Consider the following 18,587-nt stretch of genomic DNA (forward strand, 5'->3'; position numbering starts at 1 on the left):
ATGGCTTACCGGGAGCTGCTGAGGCGCTGGCACCAGGCGGTGCTGGCGGCGGACGACGGTGACTGGGACGCGGCCCTGGACGCCTTCTGCGGCATCGAGGAGCCGCCGTCCAGGATCTGCTTCAACATCGGCTGCGTGCACCTGCGGGCCGGGAGGCTGGAGGAGGCCCTGCGGGTGAGGGGATGGCGGCGGGCTGTGGCCGGGCCCTGACTTGGGTGGATGGTGCTTTCCTCACCGTGATTTCTGGGGGATTCCTGCTTGAATGTGCTCTTCTGAGACACCTTGCTCAAACTACTTACAATCCTTACTCGACATGTCGGCCTGATCGCTGGGGTATGGGTGTTGATGGTGTGGGTATAAAACAGGCAGTGCTGCCGCTCTGTGCATCCCTAAGTAATCCCTCACGAGCTAAGATTTCTCCAGAAGAACTTGCTATCCTGGACTACCACTGTATTTTGGAAAGTGAGCTAGCTACCTGACAAGTGTGCTGAGATAAACTATTTCAGCATGCAGCAGCCAGCCTGTCTGCATGTCTCTCTATCAGCTGCCCAACAAAGAGATGTGTATAAATACTTTGTCTTACACAGCACAAAGAGGAGCGCAGGCTGTGCTGGAAGGGGCTGTGGCAGCACCGAGCGGGGCCATTGCTGCGAGACAGCAGCACGATGGTGCCCAAGAGCCTGTTTTCAGCCCCAATAAACAGGCACCTACAGGGAAGCAAGTCAGTTATGCTTCCACTTAGATCAGCGGTTGGTTGTTTGTCTTTTATAGCACCATAGAGCAGACAAAGTAAAGTGCACTGGCTGAGTCATGGGAGAAGCCAGCCACCAGTGCCGAGGAGCACAGTCACTCCTTAATGTCCTGCAACATATTTTCCCCATTGCAATGCTGTCCCTGTTTACACAACGCAAGGAAAGTCTGGGGTTGCAGGTTTGATTCATTATCTACATACCATCTCATTGCAATGGTTAAGTGTAGGAGCACACCTCCTAGCTTTCTCAGAAAGATACTGAGACAAAGCAGAGCGGGAAATCACTTTGAACCACTGGTCACATGCTGTTACCAGCTTTCCTGGTACTTACCTCTACTCAGCTGGGAAACTGGGATCAGAAATACCAATCTGTAGATGCAGTTTGTGAACCCCTTCAGCTTTCTCCCTTTACGCACTCATCACCACAGGCATTTCAAATAGCCAGTTATCAGGGCAAGGTCTGGTCAAGGCAACAGACTCTGCAGATCACAAAACATCATGTGGCAAGCATGGTTCATTTGTTACTGTCAGTCTGTTTTCCCAAGAAAGGATAAAATCCTGAAGTTTATCTCATACAGAGCCAAGACCTGAAAGGTGACATGAAGCCATCTTCTGCCCTTTGGCCTGGATCACAGCCCCACATTTCTTAGACAAGACAAGCTGGTCACAAGCCCAGGGATGGCTTCTGCACCCAGCTGGGTACATATGCCCAGACAATGACATAAGAGATCCTAACTGATCACCAGGATATCTGTGTTTTTCTCTTTAGGCATTCAGTAAAACAGTTACCAAGGACAACTCGCTTGCTGTTGGTTACTTTCAGAGGGGGTTTGTTTATCTGCAGTTGGAAATGTAAGTAACATAAATAACTCTTGCCTGTTCTTTCTCTGGTTTTCTCCCTTTACTAAAAAGTTATTCCTAAAATTCACTCCTCCAGTAATTTTAAGCAGTTCATAAGGTCTGATTTGGCCTTGTAAACCATGTCACAAATCAGCAAGTCTTATCTCCCATTTACACAGGAGAACTGAGAAAATGTGAGCTGCACAACAACTCCAGGACCCCAGAGTTGGCTAATGTGACATTATTGTCATGTACACACAGAGAAAGAAGCCACTCCTATATGCAGGACTGATGGGAGATCCATCCAGTTTTGCCATCCAGTTTTTCACTGGGAATGAAAATATAATTGCACTAGTTGGTGTGGCTTCGCATGTTATGTGCAAGTTTGGCCTTCCCAAAAACACAATCTGCTGGCAGGCTCGTGGATGGTAGTGCCCTGCCCTGGCCTAGAGCTGCTTCCCCTCCAGCTCTTGATCAGGTAACCACTGCAAAGCCTTTCCCACATTTCATAGCCTGAAACCTCAGTGGGAACCTGTTTTGATTTCAGTTGTATAGCTGGTATAAATTCAGACTAATCCCCTCCTTATCTTTAGAGTTTATCCAAATTTCTGTTAGCAGTGCTCTGGCCATTCATGTATGCTCACCATCAGCAGGTGTTTCCCAGCCCTCGCTTCTACCCCAAGATGTCTGCTGGGACAAAACTGCCAGGAGCAAGCTGGGGAGGGAGCTTATGCTATTTGTTAACCTTTGTTCTTTACATTTTCTCATCCTTGGCAATGCAACTGTGCTTCAGGTATCAAAGCCTATTGTTTATCCCAAATAGTAAAATAATGCAGATAATCCTGGAGAAGAGATGCACCATGTTCATTTTGCATGAGCTACCCAGTAGGTAGGAACTACCCAATAGGACTGGAACTTTTGTGGTCACAAGACATGTCTCTGGTGCATCCCTCCTCATCTAGCCTGTCAGGAAGAATAGATTGCTAGTTTGATTCTTGAACTTTGTATTAGAGTCTTTAGCTTTTTTAAGTCTCAATTCCACCTGTCATCTCTGCATTGTAGGTATGAAGAAGCTCTCTCTGACTATCAGATGGCCTTCAGTCATCTAAGACAAAATCCTTTCATTGATTACAAGCAGCTGGGGCTGAGGCACATTCTTTATGCATGGGAGGTAAGGGCCAATCTGTCTCAGTCATCCTTCCCCTCTGTTGGGGGTATTCATCATGTTTTCAGCAGTAGGCCCTAGTAACCCAAGAGCTTTTCAAGAAAGTACATTAGGACAGTAATAAATTTCTGTTTGTGCTTTTTTTTTTTTTTAAGGGAACTTAATTATAAAAGTCATAAAACAATGTCATCTCTGAAAAGTTGTAACAAATTACTGTTTGAAAAGTGAAATTGTTTGGAGCAGATCCCCAGGAATTTGCCTTTTTTTTTTTTTTACACTTACTTGTATAAAGATGTATGGAAGTTAGGTGGAAGTATAGACAGATAGGAACAAAATTTGTCCAGAATGAAGATTTTTAAAAAGCTCATGTGCACAAAAGCCATCTTTCCAAATGTAGCAACTTGTCTCAACATTATCTGTCTAACCTATATACTAGACGTCGAGCTGCTTCTGTAACACTTCACGTTGCAGCTTTTATGTTTTTCCACAGAATTGACCTGCCACATCCTGTTCATAAAAGTCTGCCTGAACTGATTGGAAATGTTTGTAATATTGAGATTGTAAATGACTTCTACAAACTGTGCATGCACTATTGCAAGGGTTCATTTTGTGTTGTGTCCTGAGTTCTTGCACACAGACAGAAGAGTAGATACAGGAAATAAGTGTTTAATCCCATACTCCTGCAAGAGGAGTCATTGTGCAACTCAAATCAAGCATGCCCATGAACCAGTCATTCAGCCTTGTTTAATTTCTGTGCTCATTATACCTGGCAGGAAGAAGCTATCTTTGGCATCTGTAACGCTATCCAAACCTTACTGTTTTTAACAGTTTCAGTGCCACAGTACTGCTTTCTTTGAGCTCAGACACACCTAGAAATAATAGGTTCCCTTTAAAAAAAATCACAGGGCTATAGGAGTGCCTAATCTCGTTAGGAGGAAGTTGTTGCTCTTTGATATGAATATCCAGTCCCTTGCTCCACATGCTCTACATATTACCAGGATGTGTGCCCTCACTGTGGTGAGGCTCTCGACTCAGGATCTACATCCTGATTCATTTCTATCTCACTCTGACATCTACCTGCAGCTCATTTTACAAATTATGCAGACAAAAGCCTTCTGCAGAACTGTGCCATCAGCTTTCCCCAGGTATGGCCACTCAAAGGCTGTATCTGATCCTCTCAAAGTAAAGGAAATTTTGGTGGATGGTTTAGAAATCCTGAGATTTTTTTGCCTCCTTCAGGGCTGTAGTACTTCTACTGAGCTGAGTGACAGCTGCTGCCTTGTCTTTCCAAGAGGGAGTATCTCTGCAGTTCCAATAGGTGTTCAACATGACCATTCTACCCCAAAAGAACAATTTTCTGTTGTGATGAAGGAGCGAAGGAAAAGCATCCTACTACCTGCATATCTGTCCCAAGCACAGCTTACATCCAGATATCACAAAGCAGTTCACAAAGTGATGACCATCACATAAAATAGTAAGAAACCGGAGGGGGGCTATTGGGCCACACTTCTGTCCTGTAGGCCGGAAGCATTTCTGTATACTAACTGTTGGCTAGTGACAAGAAGGAAAGAGTTATCATCCTCTTACTTAAGCACATAAATTGAGGCTTCCTGACACCCAGTTCATGATACTTCCACGCTTTGTCACTTCAGCAAACAACGTACTTATGTGCTGGGTAACAAGCTACAGCTAACAACTTACACATTCAGAGCCCACTGCAACGGGCAACAATTTTAGTTAAATTATTCCAAAGCGAAAGAGAATCAGAGTAATTCTACACAGCAAAAAATATTACCTAGTTACATGCATAAAATAACCCATGCAGCTTGCCAAGGAAGTCCTCACTGGCTTCTTAGACACCAGAGGAATAAGATCAAAACCTGTGTGGTAGCAGAGTATTCATCTACTCTTCCCTATGCCACTCCTTGCCTTGAACAGAACTGGACTGCCTGTTCCCAGCTGTGAGTACAGCTTTTATCTGTTTTGACTCTGATTATGATTCTTTTTTTCAGCTGTGCTTCTCACAGTGCCTCTCCTGTAATCAGGGGAGCAGGTTTGTGCTGCTGCCATATCCATAGTGTTTCTGTGCCAGGTCTCTCTTGCTTGGCTGAGCTTTGTAGGTTGCACTGGGTGGTTGCTCAGTTGCAGCCCTCTGAGCAGCAGGCAGACATCTCTGCTCCCTCCTTGCTGGCCTCAGGTGCTGTACAGCACTGCAGCAGCGCAGTGCCGGCTGCAACAGTGGCAGGAAGCCAAAGTCACCCTAGACAAAGCTGTCGTGTGGAGACCTGAAGGAAGAACAGCAATGTTGGCCTTGGCCCTTGAGCAGGTGCAGGTAAGACCATATCTGTGGGTTCCTGGGGGTGTGCCCTTGGCTCAAGATGGTAAATCCAAGGTAAAAACCTGCTAATTGTTTTATTTGTTCGGGTTTTCCTGTCAATCCACCTGCTTGATCTCCTGGGGACAGTCTAAGCCATTTTTGCGTTATGCTCTACCAAACTTTAGCTAATCTAGTAATTCCACAGAAACACCAGAGTTGAGAATCATGAGATAACCTCTCAGGCTGGGGAGGGTGCTCTCTAGCCCTGCTGTTCAGGAGCTTAGTTCCATCATACGTGTACTATAAAATAAGTTGTCTTATGGAGTGTTTAACTGCAGTACCCCATCAAGTGCAGATTTGATGGTCTCACTTTTCATGAAACTGTCTGACTTTTTTGAATTCTTTTGGCCTCAGTGATAATTAGTGGCAGCTCAGACAAAAATGGCGATCACATTTAGAGCTCGAATAGAGTGTATTCATGTTTACGGAGCTGGTTCTAAATAGTACTTTACGGTTAGACTTTTAAGGTCTAAAAAAACCTTTAGAGTTTTTTTTAAAACCTTTAGAGGTTTTAAGGAACAACTTACAGGTCTCAGATTTACTTTCCCTGGAGGATTCACTATTTTGCTACCTCCATAGGTCCTTATCTTACTTGTATCCTTTCTAAAGATTTATCACTTTTTAAATCTGACCATCTCTTTTAGCATCATGACAGCATTTTACATTAGCATATAATTTACATTTGCTATTTACATGATACTCATTGGTTGCATAGACTGACAAAACAAAACCATCAGAAATCAACTAGAGAAACCGCTCAGATTTTTTTAATAAGCCTTACTCTACTGCCCTCCCTTCCCACCCATCCCTTGCTGACAGAGTCAGCCTTTGATTAAACACTAGGCAGTGGCTACTGCACTCTTAATTTTCATGTGCTTGTTAAACCTGAGTGACCTTTTTCAAGCTCACAGCTATATTTTTTACTCCATTGTCTTCCTGGAGCTGGTTTCACACACACACGGAAGCTATACTTGCTTTTCACTGCTGTCATATTTCATTTAATATTAACTGATGGTTTTCCTTTATCTTCTTTCCCTGCCCTAGAATCATCTGTTTTTAGAGCCTATGCAGGTTCCCCTTGGAGAATTTTTCAGACCACGGAAGAAGGAAATTGAACAGCTGGATTCAAAAGATTTCCTAGGTAAACCCAAGGTAAAAGACATGTTTAGATTCAGATTAAGAACAAGAAGATAAAAATTCCACCTCCTGACACCTCCAGAGAGCATTATTGCTGGACACTCCAGCAATCAGTTAGTGCACTAGTGGAGAACCAATGGCAGAACCATCAGGACTTGCAGTGAGTCAAGGCATCTTAAACATACAAATCAAAATCTGTTAGAATTGACACCTCTTCTGTCAAAATTGCACATTGCTGCTAAAAAAAGCTTTGAATCTTAGTCACTTAAACTCTGAAAGAGCTGAGTGTGCTTAGGGATCCATGTGGTTGTCAGTTTGCTGACAAAGACATTTTCAAGGAGTACTTTCCTCCAGCTTGCTCCTACTCACTGCTGCATTACCACTGGGACAAATGTGTGTTTGTGAGACAAATGCTTTGCCACATACTTTAATGCAAGTTAGCAGGGAATTTCTCTGATCCCTTCTGTGCGCAGTGCATTCATCAGAAGTGCCATAGGCCATAGACCTCTTACATGAAAAAAGGAACAGGAAAATAATTCATTTGCATACTTTTGAAGAACTTTGGAAAAATGAAAAAAACAGACAAAAACAGCTGAAGCAGTTTGGGAGTGTAGCTCTCATTTTCCCCTATGTGCATGTCCCTTCTTTATGGAGTGGGTCTGATTGGATAATCTTGCAGGAAATCTCTTCATCCACCTTGGATTCATATTTTTTTTCTCCCACAGGTGATCTCGTCCATCATTCCCAATGATGAGTACATTGGCTTTGAACCTCTCAGGCCTCAGGTGAGCAGGGCGTAGCTGTGAAAGGTGGAATGGAGCAGCAGTGGAGCTCCACGTAGGGCTTTAGATCCTAACTCTGTCATGGTAAGAGTGTATGATGAATGTGGTTAAAAGGGGAAGACAGAAAATACAACATGTGAAGGTCTACCCCATTCAGAGGAACAGTAAATAAGACAGTGCCTTTGCTATACTGCATGCTGTTATAAACAGATTCTGTTGTTTCCCCCACAGAAACAGGGCTTTTATGAACCCAGTGCTGATGCTGTACGGTAAGTGTTCAGTTCCAGCCTGGTCTAACTCTGCTCTTACTATTTCTGCTCAGAAAGTCGCGTTTTGTCCTCTGATGTCTTTGTTTGAGGACTCTTTATGATCCACAGCCACCTCGCCCAAAGGGTGGGGTGAATAAAAAAATGCACACAGGTTTGTGGCTGCAAGAGGTACTGCAACTGAAAAGAGTGACAGTTCAGTAGCAGCACTTATATAAAGATATCAGGGCAGTCTGAACAAACTGATTTGATGATTTTGGGATACAGGCAAGGATCATGTTGTGGCTGGGAAATGGGAGCAGAGGGGCTGTAGAACCTGCTCAGGTCAGTGGCAGAGGCTACTCAGCTGTCTAGTCCTAGTTTCCAGGACAAAGTGTGTTCACTACATGGTTCAAAAATCATGAAATTTGCTTGGTTTGGTGATCTTGTACCAACAGAACTTCAAGGCTGAATTTAGTCATTGTTTTGATCTGGAAGATGTTTATCATTATTTTCATTCTTTCTTTCCAGAGACCGTGAATCGGGCTACTATCGAGTTTTGTCCCATTATTACCTTGAGGACTCAGAGAAGCTGGCAGTGAAAGCCAACAGTTTGGTCTTTGTGCTAGCAAGAGGAGCGGATGGCTGGGCTACAGCCATACATGACGGACAGGTAAGGGAAATGGATGGGCTTTCCAGCAGAGACCACAGACCTGCTGTGAACAGAAGCTCACTGCAGTCCACTGAGCACATCCTTGGGGACCCATTTATAGCACTGCAGAGCTGAGGATGAGTTCAGGAGCTCATTTCCGCAGACCAGTTACTAACCATAGGTCTCTGACGTTTGGCTCCCATCAGCTTCTCCCATTCACCTCTGTGCCCACAAGGGCACCTTTGTGGGCATTTGTGCTCTCTACTGTATGTGATCCTGTGGTGGAATCTGGTAGGATGACAGTCATGAAGAACCAAATTTTAGAGCAGTATTTGTCACCAGGGAGTTCTAACAGAGCCAAGGAGATGGCCTGGTCCCTAATTAGATATAATTTATAAATAGGTTGAATAGAAACAGATAAACTTGACAACATGGAAAGTTATTTTGTTGACACAAGCCATTTTCACTTCTACGTAAGTTGTTTGAAAAAGTCAGCACACACCTGGAGTAGGTTGAGTCAGTAAATGTATCGTTAGCCTGTATTTCAAATAAATAAATAAAAAGATTGTTCATAAAACCACAAAAAAGAGAGCTGGTTAAGCACAAGGGGCAGTGCTTTGAGGACTGATTACAGCTTAAAAGAGAAAAAAGGTGGGCATAAATGTACAGGTGTTTTTGTTTGTCTGTTTTTAAGAAAGGATGTGCCAACAGAGAATCTGCTGTTACCTCAGCATTTAGCATATTTTTAAGTGATATCATAATAGTGGTAGTGATATAGTGCTTCTTAAGGTGATAATGTTCCATGACAGACAGTCAAATCATTCAACATATCATAGACCTGGAGCTAACAGTGAAGAGCTACAGAAGGATTTGAATATGCTGGTTGACTGGTAAGTAAAGTGTCAGACAAAATTCAAAGTCAAGAAGAGCAAAATATTACACATACTGGAAGAAAGTAAACATAATTACTCTCAGTGATCAGTTGAAATTAAGAGCTCTATAGCAGTGATTGATAGAAGTCACAGGAAATGGGCTGGTACCCCTTGACATCCTTGCTGCTTCTCTCCCTGAACGTCTGTTTTAGGAGCAGGGTGTTGGACATGGGTTGGTGTTCAGTCTGTCACATCACAGCCACTCCATTAGCCACATTGATTTCAGCAGAAAAAGATGTAAAAGGACCCTTGAATTTTGTTCGCTGGTTTCTGAGCACAAACCATATGGGATACTGGGCTCATCCTGGGCGTGCCATGGGCACATTTGCAACAAGGTGAAGAGGCAACAGTGCTTTGCAATGGCAGGAGCAGTGCAAACTGGTCTTAACAGAAGATGGACTTGAGTAGGCTGCTGCTGTCTCAGTTCTGTGCTTTGTGTCCCACAGAAGCTGCGCATACCGACCTCTCTTCTGGAGCCTGCCTCGAAGATGGATATAGGGGTAAGCTGACAAACTTGCAACCCGGGGTGAGAGAAGGGACTGAGAAATACGTTCAGGACATTTGTTTGTAAGACTATCACAGAGTAGAAGAGTGGTGTAAGGTAAACACAGTGTTTGAGCTCAGATGCCTTAAATGAGGATAGTAACATCTTAAACAGGCACATATTTTTGCCTAGAGTTCATGTGCCTAAGCCCTCAACCCTCACCTTTGACTCAGGAAAACTTCCTTCATCTCCCATGTCCCCCATAGGCACCTCCATATGTGATCTCAATTCTTCTCCATCCAAACCCAATGCAGCAAGTTGTGACTCAGACCCTAGCTGCCTCTGAGAGATTTTTCAAGCTTATAGTTGTTTTAATATTCCTATGATTTTTTCCTCCAAATGAATCCCTGGCCATAGCATGCAATTGGGCATTTGCTGCATGAACTGGTCTCCCTGGGGTTCTCTCTGGAGTTGCACCCTGAAATTTATAACCTGTTGGAGGCTGTCCTGAACACTGGCCTTGCTCACTCTGTTATCTTCTCCTCACTCCTTTCTGATGCTGTTCTGTTACAGAAGATCAGCATTGGGATTCCTCTCCCTCCTGCCCAGGTGCCTCCCAACCGACTCCATGTGAAGCAGACATCAGGTAGTCTCCTGGGCCAAGGACCTGAATGGGTGTTTTGTGAAGGTGGTGTGCCCCAAGCCCCCAGCTTTATGGGTGTATGGAGGGGCTGTCTGTGTGCTAGTGGGTTGCAGAAGATCTGTGTGGGGCCTCTGCTGACTACAGGGTCTGTCTCTATGCTCTTGTTCTGCAGAATCTCCTGGTGGAGTGAATGCTTCTGCAAATGATGCTGGTTCCCAGATGGGCTTTGAGGTAAAGTGTTTCACAAACTGAAGCTGCCACAGCCTCAGGAGGCTGTAAAAAGTGCAAAGATTAGATCCTCCAAAATTCCTGAGCTGCCCCAAAACCACTGGGAAAAAACAAACAAACAAACAAACTCTTCCTCTGTCCATTTTGCCATTCCAGAGAGGCCTTTCCTCCACCACTCCCGTATCTGTGACCATACACCTTTGTGAGGCAACCCAAAGTTGAAGTTTACCTGGGCAATGCCCTTTTGCCATCTTCCAATGAGCCAAAAACCCCAGGCATGGCAGTGCTCTCAGACACACACTTTGCAGCCTGTTTTGCAAGAGAGAGCAATCTTTGAACTACCTGCAATCCCTTACCAGTGTGATATTTTGTGTTGCTGTCAGGCCAGGTACCACAATAATTCACTTACACTAGCTTTCTTCTGGGATGATGTCCTCCAGTTCACTTCTTTGTTATTACCAACCACTATGTGTGATGGAGCTGGAATTGCTCCTCTGTCCACCTGGGGACAGCACCTCTCTGGCAGTGTCAGCTGCAGATCAGCTCTGCTGCCTTGTCTTTACTGCCTACGTTTATAGGGATTTTGAAGTCATTTTTTTCATCTGTACTTCTGACAGAAGGCAGCAGAACACAGGGCCTTGGCTGTACCTCTTCAGCTGGCTGGGGGTCTTGGGGTTCTGCTCATATAGGTTTGGGGTTGGGAGTATCTGTGTGATCAGGCCCAGAAACAAGCTTTATGGATCATGGCAAGAACATTTGATCCCAGGCTTTGAACACATAGCTCCACCCTCCAACATTAAGGTCTTCATTTTGATGCTGTGAGCTTCCTTAATAACCAAGATGTCCATGCTGCCACATCTCTCTGCAGATCCCAAACACCCAAGGAGATGCTTCGTCCATCCTGGACAGACCAGCTGTGCTGCGAGTGCGTTGCGAGTGCATGGTGGTGGTGAGGGCAGGTGAGGTGCCGTCTCTGCCAGAGCTGCGGACCCTTCTACGGGAGCGCTTCAGCCTGCAGGCAGAGCGTGGGAGGCTGAGGTAGGCTCTCAGTGTGCATGCCTTCCCTGCAGTGTGTGACAGCAGTGATTTCTCTGAGGACACAGGCACCTGACGCTGTCTGGCCTCTGGGATCATTTAATTATCATAGAATCATAAAATATCCCGAGTTGGTAGGGACCTATAAGGGTCAAGTCCAACTCCTGGCTCCACACAGGTCTACCCCAAAATTCAGACCATATAACTAAGAGCACAGTCCAATTGCTTCTTAAACTCCGAAAAGCTTGGTGCTGTGACTGTTCCAGTGCACAACAACCCTCAGTGAACAACCTCTTCCTGATACCCAGCCTGAACCTCCTCTCTCGCAGCTTGACACCATTCCCTTGGGTCCTAACTGGGGTCATTTAACTGGAGGCTCTTTGCAGAGAGCCAATGGGGGAACAGAAGGAAGCACTCTGTACAGATACAGCTGCTGCATATTGGATTTTTCCTGCCCAACTCAGCCTTTTAAGACACTCTAGGATCAATGCAGAGCAATCTGGGAGCCTGGCCAAAGTGTTAATCGGTCCTGGGCTGAAATCCCACTGATAGCGGCACCCCAAGGGGTGGTGCAGTGCAGTCATGAGAGGTTAGGATCTACCCCTCTGTTAAGTGTCTAAGGAGGTGAGTCTCTTCCTGACAGTGCTGTTTCTGCCCACTGAGTATGCAGGATGGCCCCATGTCATCGTGCAAGGTGATAAGCTGGAGCTGGTTTACAAAGTGAGCTTTGGAGACTGAAGATGGTAGATGGCTAGAATTATCTCAAAGCTTGTCTTCACATCAGATGATTTGAGCCATGTTAATGAACTCTTGCAGCTACAGGCATTTGGATGGCAAAGAACTGGGTGCAGTTTCAGGAGAGGAAGATCTAGGGAAGATGTGGCAGCAGCTGACAGATGGCAGGCTTACACTCTGCTGCCAGGTATGTGGGCCATGACAAGCTTCTCTGCTGTGCTGGACTTTAATCACTGCCTTGCAACCTCCATTCTGACTTTCTGCTCTAGGACTCGGACTCCCACTCAGGCAGACCTATCCTCTACCGGATGCTGGCTCAGCATGCTTACCCTGCACAGGGACCAGGGGACCTGGAGTTCAGCAAGGGGGACGTGCTGGATATTCTCTCTGAAGGTAGCTCTCAAGTCCTGTCTGTCAAGTCTGTCAAGTCAAAGGCTGTCCCAGACCAGGCTTTCAGAGTCTGCTGCAGGGAAGGACTGGGGAGTGCATGGCTTCTCCAATGCTGTTTCAAGGTTTTGCCCTAAGGATGTGCAGACTAGTGCTGGGTTTTGCCCAGAGTTAAATTCCAGCCATAAAAGCTCTCCTAATCCTGCTCATAGGGGTCAAAGCTAATCTTGCTTCTTTATGTTTCCCCAGTGAACGAGGAGTGGCTTGAAGGACACTGCAATGGCAAGACTGGCATCTTCCCCAAGTGCTTTGCAACCCAGACCAGTTGTGGTGCTACCTTCCCATAGGGAATAGGAGCCTTCTCCAGCCTAACTGCACATGGAGCCCACTGCCATCAGTCCTGTCTCCCAGGGGTAGGAGACACCAGTAGCAGTTCATTTGGCCACAGCCAGCCTAGCCAGGAGCTCTAAACAGGAAATGACCCCCACAAACAGATCCCATGGGGTCTGTTCCAGCAATTTGACAGCATTTACTATGGCCTGTTCTGAAATATGACATTTTTACCTCTGTGCTTCCACTGCCAAAAATTTGCTTGTATGGGGCAGAGAGAGGAAGGAAGAATCTGACGTTTGGCTATGGGAAACGTCCATGCAGCAACCAGAGGAATCTGCCAGAGCTTGGGAGCTCAAACTACAGGGTGGGAAGATGCTCCTTTGCCTGGAGGAATTCACCCCATCTCCCTTGCTGCTGAAGTTCAGGCTGGGAAGGATGAGCCTCACTCTAATGAAGCAAAGGGAAGCTGACTGTGAGGAGGAGGCAGAGCACTCCCTGGCCCCTTGTCCACATACTCTTATCTCCACCAGAGAGAGCTGCTGTTCTTTTGGAAGGCTTTTGTAACTATTTTGCAGTGGGGTATATGGGATAACACCCTGGGTTAGGACCAACATGGATCTGCTGGAGCCAAAGGGCTCTGATCATTTATTAGGTGAGATGTCTTTGATTTCTTTTTTTTTTTTTTTTTCTTTCTCAAGCCCTTAAAAAGTCCTACCTGGATTTTACTGCTGTGTGGATAAGGGTCTTTCAGTGCAGAGGAGAGGTAGCTGTGGAAACATCCCTGCTCACAGCAGCCCTGGGCTTTGTCAGAGGCTTGGAGGGATTGCGGAGGGGTCTGACTGGGTAGTGCAGCACTGGGCTGGTAGCTGTAGCTTGAAAGGCTGAAATGACTGTCTGATTCCTGCAGCTGAGATAGTCTGGGCTCCGCTGATGTAAATAAAATACTCAAGTGCCTGGAGCTGCAACCTGCTGTGGATTAAGTGTCTGACAAAGCTGAGCTATGTAACTTGAATATAGAATAAACTCTAAGCCAGAGTTGGCAGTTCTTAAATCAAGTTCTGATTGTATTTTTCTGCTGAGATATGCCAGTAAATATCTTAAGGACAGCTGTCAGTCAGTCTGTCCTTGGAAAGATTTTCTGTCACACGCTACAAAAAATCTTGCACATCTTGCACAGGGCAAGATACAGAAAATGTCAGTCCTCCTTAGGGTTTAAGCGGTCACCACTGCTCTCCAGCACCCATTGCCTCCCATGGCTGCAGCTGGCTGGCTGCCGGGAGAGCCAACCCACAAGGACTGGAAGTGCCAATGGATGGAAACTCTGCTAGGCTGGTTAGCAACCTTTGTGTTTGAAAAACAAAAAGAGGTTTATTTCTAGTTTGAATTTATATGGCTTCATCTTCTAGCCACCTTGTCTCGGTTGGCCTTTGTCAGCCTGATTGAAGACGTTCCTGGAGTCAGGCATTTCTTCCTCTTAGAGATGCGTAGGGAGCTCAAGATGCCTTTGCCATCCTTGATATCTTTACAGAGGTTGTTTAAGTGGGCCTCCAGAGCAGTGGAGGTGAGTCTAATGCCCTTTACTGTCTTCCCCTTCCACCTTCTCATGCATGACTTTCCCTGTCTGGTTTAGTGGGTAGGGTGCCCCTAGCTTAGATACTGGGAGCTACTTGGATTTCCAGAAACACTGAAGGAGAATTGCCAACAGGCCTGCAACTATGGCCAGCACAATGAAGGAGATGGCACCTGCCCACAGACTGGGCTGGTGCCCCTTGAGGTGTTCCAGAGGCTCCGTGGGTATCATGTTGGTGAGGTTCAGCATGAAGCCCAGCGTCCAGCCAATGTCTGCGTTTCCTGCCTGAGGAGACAGAGCAGAGGAGATCATCAAAATGTGCCTCTCCCAGGTAGTAAAGGACTCTCCTTGCTTTGGTGCAAGGGACTGGTGGTTGCCTCTCCCAGGAGCTGCCCCAGCTGTGATTTCGTACACAGACCTGGCAGGGGCAAGCCTTGGCAGCACCATTTACACTGAGAGCTTTGCTTTGCCCCTTTCTCAAGGGCTAAAGGGCAGCTGGATGGATGATTGCTCTAGTCCAGATGTACCTCTGTCTTCTGTCCTCTACAATCCTTTGGATTTGGACATGTTCAGTTTTACATAGGTCATAGGACCACCATCGCCTCTCTGATGCTTGTGTGAGTTCTAGCCAAAATCAGAGATCAAAGTGGCCAAATCCTACTCTGCATCCCTCTGCCCCTGTTAAAATTAGCTTACATCCACACCACAGTACCTAAGAGCTTGGGGCAGAGATTTGGGGGCAGGCAGAAGTGACTGAAGCTGTGCTGGGTGCCTGGGTGACAGGCATGAGGCAGTTTTTGAGACATGTTTATGGGTCAGGGGACTCCAGGGCTGCTGCTGCTGAATGTGTCCTCAGGCCAGGGTAAAGATGTGGCCACAGCCTCCTGTCCATTCCCGATGCCCCACAAGGCTTTTACCTTCTGTGTGAAGTGGATGCTGCTCCATGTATGTTCATCAAACTTGTAGCCATCAACCAGCAGTGTCAAGATATAAGTCGCCACAGAGCAGTATGTGTGTAGGTATTCGTCCTGAGGGAAGGTCTTTTCCAGCTGCGGGGTCATCAGGGGACATGGTGCAATGAGGAATGAAAGAGATGTTCAGAAACCCCTGGCCCAGGGAACAGCAGGGCATGTGCTTTCTGGGCAGAGCTTTGGGACAGGGCAGACACAGGGCTCCTTGCTGCCCTGTACAGGGCTCTCACCTCTTTCCAGGTCTTGTTGCAGAAGGCCTGAACCGTGGTGTTGACATGGGTTAAAGACTGTTGGCCGGTCAGGTTCAGGAAGTGGAAGGCATAGTAGAACCCAGCAAATGCCTGAGGAAGAAGGGATGATGGTGAAAATTACATCTCCCTCCTCACCCAAAGGAAGGCTTCTTCTCACCCCTCTGTGCTGGGGTCAGCACTGCCATCCCTGTCCCACAGGAGTGGGATGACAGGAGATCAGGAGGGCTGGCTGAGCCTGTGGCAGAACATCTTACTGTGACTGCTTGGGCCAAATCCTAGCATAAGGCCTGGCCCAGGGGACCTTCTGCCTGGGGGCAGACAGATTTCCATGTAATCCCTGGGGATCTGCATCCAGCACCCACTTGATGGTCTACCACAAAGACTAGGAGCTGGTGGATGAGCCCTGGGACTGCTGCTTGCACGTGGAAGCCTGGCCAACTCAGACTGGTTCCCTGAGAACAAGATCTTCCCACTTCTCTCAGACAGGGCTGGGACTTTGCAAGAAACAGAAGCCACTTCCCACGTTAGGGGGAGAGATTTGCAGATGGGACTGGCTTCGGGGACCCCTCTCTCCTTACCCCCTCCCACAACCAGCAGTAGAGGAGACTGCCGCCCTCCATCCTCCCAACACCATCACCACCGTGGGGCCAGAGGCTCCTTACAAAGAACTGTCCCCGCACAGGCGGCTGATAAACCCCGTTGAACCCGCACGTCCTGTTGGTCTCACAGCTGAAGTTGAAGAGTTTCTGCATGGCAGCACTGCACGCTGCCGGGTCCCCTGTCCCCGTTACGATGAGGACCTGTGTGGGGCTGGGTGTGCTCGGTGTGCGGACACAGGGACTGTTGTAGAGCTCTTCCATGGTGATGTTCTCCTGGTATCCGTTGGGGTAGCAGGGGTGCGATATGTGCTGGGAAGATAGGTTGCCCTGGAGAGAGAGAGAGGCATTACCGGTGCTTGGTGGGGGATGCCAGTGAGACCCTACCCCACAGCTCAGCCTGCACTTACATCTTCCCAGAAAGCAGGATCTAGACCCTCCTAGGGTCTGATTTCTCCCCTCCTAGGATTTGAGGAGAAGCAGAATCCATCCTTTGGGTAACTTTAACCTGCCCATGACTTTTCCTGGTCCTACTGTTGACCCTGCTGTTGAGCTGGGCTGGAGTGGCAGTGCCACTGCCAGCTACTGCCTCCCTGTAAGGCTGAAACCTGCTCCTGAGTGCAGTGTGCGCGCTCTGTGCAGAAAGGTTGTTCTTGGCATCTGGTTTGTCCCCACAGCAACTCGCAGGCCCTAACCCAGGAAGGACTGAAGGTGTGTTCTATCTGCACACTTCTCAAGCATCTCCATCTCTAATGGGATTGGGCTGTGACCTCCATGGGAAGCGAGGGGGGAGGACGCTGGTTAGTGGTGGAGCAGTGTGCAGGAGAGGGTGTTGGGAATCCTCTTTGGGGCAGAAGTCAAGGAGGCAAATGAATTTAATCCCCATTAACAGTTACCATGTCTGCACTGAGCCATGTGGAAACTCAGCTCCCCACCCCACCTGCTCTCTTATTTAAGGGCACAAAGACTGGAGGCTTGAAAATCCTAGCCAGGAGGTGCCAGATCATGTCTGTGGGTGACTGGACTCCCTGTCCTCTGCTACCTGGATGTTGCATCTATTGTTTAGTGGCCTTTAGAACCTGGTGGCCTTTTGAACCACTGGAGATGAAATGAAGCTGACACCTGGAAACTACCCAGGCAAGGAAATATCTCGTGCCCCCATCAGTGGGAACAGGGAAGAACCTAAAGATACAGCTGGGCTAGGGAAATTACAAAAAATGCCCTTACAGGATGACAAAGGGGCAGAAGGGAGCCCTTGCAGGGAACCAGCACCACCTTCCACCTAAATCTGAGATTTTTTTTTATTCAGTACATAAAGTCTAAGCCTTTCCCAGGTTCCTGAATTTGTGAAGCCTCTGTTCCCTGACACACATCCAAAACTCTTGGAGGATATTTTTCAAGGCAATGGGAAAAGGTTCAGATCCTGTTTACTACTGGCTGCGATACCTGGTGGAGAGCTGCCATTAACATCTTCAAGGCCTGCGTCTGCCCATAGCAGAGGTAGCTGTGGGTGTAGAGGGAGTAGTTGGTGCCATACAGCCTGAAGAGCACAGATGTGTTTTTGTCCTCAATGGTGACTCCGGGCTGGAAGGTTATTTGTGTTGAGGCACCTCCAAGGTCCAGAGCTCCCAGAACCTCTGTGCCCTGCGGATGTTCCCATTTTTCTGCAAAGGAAAACTAGCCCCATAAAATGGCAAGTGTTAGTGTGAATTGAAGGAAATCATAGTCCCAGTCCCTTCCCTCAAGGTTTTGTGGTTTAAAAACCCCAGAGAGAGGTTCCACACTCTGTGTCCCTGTTTAACCCCTCACTGCCCATGTCCTCCTCAGCCCACTTAGATCTCCATGTAGCGTTGAGGTCCAGCCCCTTGGCTACTGCACATCAGCTTGGATCCAGGGACTTTGAGGAGGGAAAGCGTAGCTGGGCTGAGCTGGACACAAGATCCTCCTGCCTCTGAGTTAATCATGTCAGTAGAGTCAAAGGTGCAGTTCACAACAAAAGGCTACATTTGTTTGGGTAACTATTGTCCTAAAAACATTTTTCTCTCCTCTGGGAATAAAGAAACCTGGCCATAATTCAGACAGGGATATACAGGCGGCATAATCCCCATGCCCCCTCCTCTGGCCTGCACCTTGATGAGCGTATCCAGCAGGTAGTTGACGGTGATCCAGCCGAAGGAGCCTTCCTCGTTTCCTGTGAGGATCTGAGCTCCACGGAAATCCACGGGGTACTCTCGAATGGCCTTGGTGACCTCAGCGAAGACCTGCTCAGCTTTTGTGCTGTTTTGCAGCCTGCAGGAGATAAACCCCACACGTTGAAGGAGGCAATTGCTGGGGAGTTTTCAGGGCAGAGCTAACAGTTAAAAAGCTGCTGTCTTCTGCAAAGTAATGGAACTACTTGGAGAGAGGGTACATGCCCCATCCTTCCACTGCTCTACCTGTGGGCTGTCTCTTCATCAAGCCACCAAATCACTAA

The 18,587-nt window shown here is 47.2% G+C and overlaps 3 protein-coding genes across 8 annotated transcripts in view; 1 reads left to right on the forward strand and 2 right to left on the reverse strand.

Annotated features, from left to right (window-relative positions):
* The window catches only part of EXD3 (exonuclease 3'-5' domain containing 3), a 296,729-nt gene extending 296,589 nt beyond the window's left edge, over positions 1–140 (reverse strand). For 2 of the 3 annotated variants that reach the window (XM_072025484.1, XM_072025482.1), the window contains exon 1: positions 10–140. The gene's annotated coding sequence lies outside the window, so the exon portion shown is untranslated. The remainder of the gene's footprint in view (positions 1–9) is intronic. The other variant, XM_072025481.1, reaches the window with a different exon arrangement.
* NOXA1 (NADPH oxidase activator 1) lies at positions 1–13,777 on the forward strand. Its single transcript, XM_027470990.3, has 15 exons — positions 1–174; positions 1,521–1,603; positions 2,654–2,762; positions 4,954–5,088; positions 6,178–6,285; positions 6,996–7,055; positions 7,284–7,321; positions 7,829–7,970; positions 9,328–9,381; positions 9,939–10,011; positions 10,181–10,239; positions 11,105–11,274; positions 12,088–12,193; positions 12,276–12,399; positions 12,643–13,777. Exons 1-15 carry the CDS (start codon positions 1–3, stop codon positions 12,738–12,740), a joined length of 1,533 nt encoding a protein of 510 aa, XP_027326791.3. The 3' UTR covers positions 12,741–13,777.
* ENTPD8 (ectonucleoside triphosphate diphosphohydrolase 8) overlaps positions 13,389–18,587 on the reverse strand; it is an 11,331-nt gene continuing 6,132 nt past the window's right edge. For all 4 annotated transcript variants that reach the window (XM_027470988.3, XM_027470986.3, XM_027470989.3 and 1 more), the window contains exons 5-10: positions 18,244–18,403; positions 17,561–17,791; positions 16,181–16,444; positions 15,498–15,608; positions 15,214–15,345; positions 13,389–14,581 (exon numbers count right to left, since the gene is read on the reverse strand). In XM_027470988.3, coding sequence (XP_027326789.3) covers positions 14,390–14,581; positions 15,214–15,345; positions 15,498–15,608; positions 16,181–16,444; positions 17,561–17,791; positions 18,244–18,403 — 1,090 coding nt within the window. In that variant the 3' untranslated portion in view covers positions 13,389–14,389. The remainder of the gene's footprint in view (positions 14,582–15,213; positions 15,346–15,497; positions 15,609–16,180; positions 16,445–17,560; positions 17,792–18,243; positions 18,404–18,587) is intronic.

Source organism: Anas platyrhynchos, chromosome 18 (genome assembly GCF_047663525.1).
Source record: "Anas platyrhynchos isolate ZD024472 breed Pekin duck chromosome 18, IASCAAS_PekinDuck_T2T, whole genome shotgun sequence".
NCBI classification, from domain to species: domain Eukaryota; kingdom Metazoa; phylum Chordata; class Aves; order Anseriformes; family Anatidae; genus Anas; species Anas platyrhynchos.

Coding starts and splice junctions, on each gene's coding strand:
- NOXA1 (XM_027470990.3), top strand. CDS start 1: ATGGCTTACCGGGAGCTGCTGAGGCGCTGGCACCAGGCGGTGCTGGCG. Junction 2,763..4,953: donor ACATTCTTTATGCATGGGAG/GTAAGGGCCAAT, acceptor TGCTGGCCTCAG/GTGCTGTACAGCACTGCAGC. Junction 12,194..12,275: donor GGCTTACACTCTGCTGCCAG/GTATGTGGGCCA, acceptor TTTCTGCTCTAG/GACTCGGACTCCCACTCAGG.